The sequence below is a fragment of the Tupaia chinensis genome, unplaced genomic scaffold (genome assembly GCF_000334495.1).
Source record: "Tupaia chinensis unplaced genomic scaffold, TupChi_1.0 Scaffold000403_1, whole genome shotgun sequence".
Taxonomy (NCBI): Eukaryota; Metazoa; Chordata; class Mammalia; order Scandentia; family Tupaiidae; genus Tupaia; species Tupaia belangeri.
The window spans coordinates 356894-361222 of record NW_006159905.1 but is presented as its reverse complement, the minus strand read 5'-3'; the positions used below and the strand labels follow the sequence as shown (position 1 = coordinate 361222).

Sequence of the window (4329 nt, the reverse complement as noted above, 5' to 3'; positions counted from 1 at the left end):
GAGAAGGTATTGCGGCGTGACCATCCCCCCTGGGGGGTGATTTCTCACTTTCTGTCTCTATGTTTCTCTCTGTCTGTCTGGCGAGGGCATGTGCCCTATAGAGAAAACCTCTCCAAATAAATAAATAAATAAATAAATAAATAGAAGAAATGGGACCAGCAGTTGGCATAATGGCTCTGTCACTGGACTCCCATGTAGTCACTGAGGTTCAAGTTCCGGACCCAGTGGCTTAAACTCACCCCAGGTGCGTGTGCATGTGTGCCCAAGATCCTGAGAGGAGAATGGAGGAGAAGGGATTGTGGAATGGCTATCTCCCTTGGGGGGTGATTTCCTGCTTTCTGTCTCTCTGTCTTTCAGGCGAGCGCACGCACCCTATAGCGAAAACCTGTCCCCCCCCAAAATTATTATTTATTTATTTATTATTATGATCTTTTAAAAAATTTGACTAGTGGAGACTAGCATGTGGCGTGGTGGTTAAGGTGCTGGACACTCCCACATGGCCAACCAGAGTTTGAGTCCTGAATCTGGTGGCTTGCTTTCTCACTTCCTCTTTCTCACTCTCACCCTCTGTCTCTCTCTGGTCAAATTAAAAAATAAAAGAATGAATAAATAAAAAATAAAAGAAATAATTATTTTTTTAAAAATTTGAGCAGAGGGACCAGCAGATGGCACAATAGTCGGGTTACTGGACTCCCACATAGTCGACCGTGGTTTGAGTCCCAGACCTAGTAACTTGAAACTCGTCCCAGGCGCATGTGTGTGGGTGCCCAAAATCCCAGGAGAGAGTGGAGAAGAAAGGATTGTGGCATGGCCATCCCTCTGGGGGGCGATTTCTCCCTTTCTCTCTCTCTGGTGAGCACAAGTGCCCTATAGCAACAACAACAAAAAAAAGGTAAGTGAATTTGACCAGAAAGACAGAGAGAAAGTGAGAGAGGAAGTCACCAGGTCCAGGACTCAAACCGTGAGTGGCCATGTGAAAATCCAGCGTCCCAGCCACTATGTCACCTTCCAGTCACAGTTCAACTGTTTTTAATATGCTGTTTATTTATTTGCCAGAGGGTGTGCTCACCAGAGAAAGAGATAACTTAGAAAGCACCCCCCCACGGGGATAGTCATGCTGCAATTCCTTCTCCATTTCTCCCTTTCGGGACTTTGGGTACACAGACACACACACACACACACACACACACACACACGCACACACACACGCACACACACGCCTAGTGTGTTTCTCAGGCTGCTGGGTCAAGGACTTGAACCACGCAGTCGGCCATGTGGGATCCAGCCACCACCCCACCACCCCACCAGCTGGCCCACTGTGTAATTTATTTTTTTAAATTATTTTAATGAAATATTCTACACATACCAAAGACTATATATGATGTAAAACTGTAAACGGATAAACTCTGGCATTTCCACACAATGGAATACCGGACAGCAAAGAGAATGAACAAACCACAGTGACTCCAACAAGGTTGGATCTCGCAGTGAAGGAAATCGGAGATTTCTTTCAAAGACAGAGAGAGAGAGAGAGAGACAGAAAGCGAGAAATCACTCCCCAGGGGGGATGGCCACGCCGCAATCCCTGCGCCTCTAGTCTCCTCGCAGGACCCTGGGCATGCACGCACATGCCCAGGTGTGAGTTTAACCCACCAGGTCCGGGACTCGAACCACGGTCAACTACATGGGAGTCCAGTGACATAGCCATTATGCCAACTGCTGATCCCGAGAAATAAAAATTTGACCAGAGAGCAAGAGAGAGAAAGCGAGAAAACAAGTCACCATGTCTAGGACTTGAACCAGAGTTGATGTTTCCTTTCATATTAAGAAATCAAATATTGGTGCCGGCAGGTGGTGTGGAGGTTAAAGACACTGGGCTCCCACATGGCTGACCGCAGTTGAAACCCAGGCCTGGGGCTTGCTCTCTCTCTTTCTCTGTTTCGCTCTGGTCAAAATTGAAAAATTATGATAATAAATAAATAATTTTTTTTTTTAAAAAAGGACAACTGTGGGAACCAGCAGTTAGCGTAATGGCTATGTTGCTGGACTCCCACGTAGTCGACCGCGGTTCGCGTCCCAGACCCGGTGGCTTAAAACTCACGCTGGGCACGTGTGTGTGCGTGCCCAAGATCCCGAGAGGAGAAGGGATTATGGCGTGACCTTCCCCCCAGAAGGTGATTTCTCACTTTCTGTCTCTATGTCTCTCTCTGTCTGGCGCACGCGTCCTAGAGCGAAAACTTCTCCAAAAAAAAAAAGGGTAACTGTGTCTGGAAGGCTGTGGTCCAATGCCATTTTTGCTGGCCTTAAGCAGAGTCTCAGGAACCAAAGGGAGCAGAGCTTTTCTTTTCTTTTTTTTTTTTTTCTTTCTTTTTTGAGAGGTTTTTGCTATAGGGCACGTGTACTCGCCAGAAAGATGGAGAGAGACAGAAAGCAAGAAATCACCCCCTCAGAGGATGGCCACGTCGCAATCCATTCTCCTCTCAGGATCTTGGGCACGTATGCACATGCACCCAGTATGTGTTTAAGCCACCAGGTTCAGGACTTGAACCATGGTTGACTACATGGGAGTCCAGCAACATAGCCATTATGCCAACTGCTGGTCCCCTGAGAGATTTTCTTAAAAACGAACGTGTTGGGACCAGCAGGTGGCGTAATGGTTACATCGCTGAACTCCCAGGTAGTTGATCAGTTTGAATCCCAGGTTTGAGTCCCGGACCTGGTGGCTTAAAACTCACGCCGGTGTGCATGTGCACGTGTGTGCCCAAAATCCCAAGAGGAAAATGGAAGAAAAGGAATTGCGGTGAGGCCATCCCCTCGGGTGTATGTGGGGGTGTTATTTCTTGTTTTCTATCTCTCTTTCTCTGGTGAGTGCACGTATGCTATAACAAAAAATCTCTAAAAAAAAAAAAAAAAAAAAAACTCTAAAAAAATAATGAAGATGTTTACGCCCAAAATGAAACAATTCTATTTAGGCAAGTGGTGTGCTTATGTGTACAAAGCAGAAAACAACACAGTGACTCCTGGTGGCAAACCAAATAAAACCAGAGTAACCTGAGAAAAGGTTACTTGTACCCATGGAAACAGTGCCATGGTTGGAGCCAAATTTCAAAACAACCTTCCTGCTAAGGCCGGCAGACACAGAATCCGCGTAATGCTTCAAGGATTTAAAATAATGAAAAGTAAATAAATAAAAATGGATGTGTTCTTGTAAAAAAAAGAAAAAAGAAAAAGAAATAGAGTATCAACCATTTCAGGCAAAGATCCACTATTTTGAATTTGTTCCACTTGCTTTATCATTAAATTTTACGTATTTCGAATTTAATATGACAGTATCATGTTGTATGTATTCTCCTGTGACTTTCTGTTTTTAGCTTGACAGGGTGGTTTTGAGGTTAGTCCATGCTTAAAAGGGATAATTCACACATTTTCCTTCCTTCCTCCCTGTCTCTCTCTCTGTCTCTCAGCTATAGGGGATGTACCCTTACTGGAGAGAGGGAAAGAAATCACCCACCAGGGAGGATGGCCACGCTACAGTCCCTTAATTCTCTTCCAATTTGAGACACACATGGACAACATGCCCTGTATGTTTTTCAAGACCCCAGATCCAGGACTCCAACTGAAAAGTCAGCCAGCTGGGATCCAACCACTTTAAAATCCACACCACCTGCTGGCCCCATTCATTTTCTTTTTCTTTTTTTTTTTAATTATTTTATTTAACTTTATTTATTTATTTTAATTTGACCAGAGAGGGACAGGGCGAGAGAGAGAGAGAGAGAAAGCAAGCCGCCAGGTCTGGGACTTGAACCACGGGGCGGCCCCAGTTTAACTCTTTGAATAAGTTTGTCACAGCTTTCTTCAAAAAACTTTGCATTTATTTTATTAAATATATTCCTAGACACCGTCTCTTTTCTGTGGCTGTCAAGTGCTCCTAATCTTACCCCTCGTTTCCACTGCTGCTCCGGAGTCAGAGACACTGAGGGATAGAAAAACACGCCGGCCCCACGCCTGGTCACTTTCTGTCCGCGCCGCAAACGCCTTCAGCTAATTTCTGACCCTCGCTGCACCCGTAGGTCAGAGCGCACGAAGCCCTTCTCGGGAAGCGCGGACGGGCCCTCGCCGCGCCAGGGGGCGGGGCCGGTGCGTGCTGACGTCACGGGCACGCAGCCCCTCGGGACAGGGGAGGCGGGGCCGCCGGGGGACCTGCTGCTGGAAGAGCAGCGGCCCTCGCCGGGGCCATGGCGAAGCTGCTGAGCTGCGTCCTGGGCCCCCGGCTCTACAAAATCTACCGGGAGCGGGACTCGGACAGGGCCCCGTCCAGCGGCCCCGCGG

The 4329-nt window shown here is 47.1% G+C and overlaps 1 protein-coding gene across 1 annotated transcript in view; it reads left to right on the top strand.

Annotated features, from left to right (window-relative positions):
- Positions 1-4165: 4165 nt before the first annotated feature.
- Positions 4166-4329, top strand: part of ABHD16A (abhydrolase domain containing 16A, phospholipase) — a gene marked incomplete in the record, with an annotated part of 16358 nt that continues 16194 nt past the window's right edge. Inside the window, 1 exon segment of the mRNA XM_014590073.1 lies at positions 4166-4326. Within this exon segment, the coding sequence (XP_014445559.1) occupies positions 4236-4326 (91 nt within the window).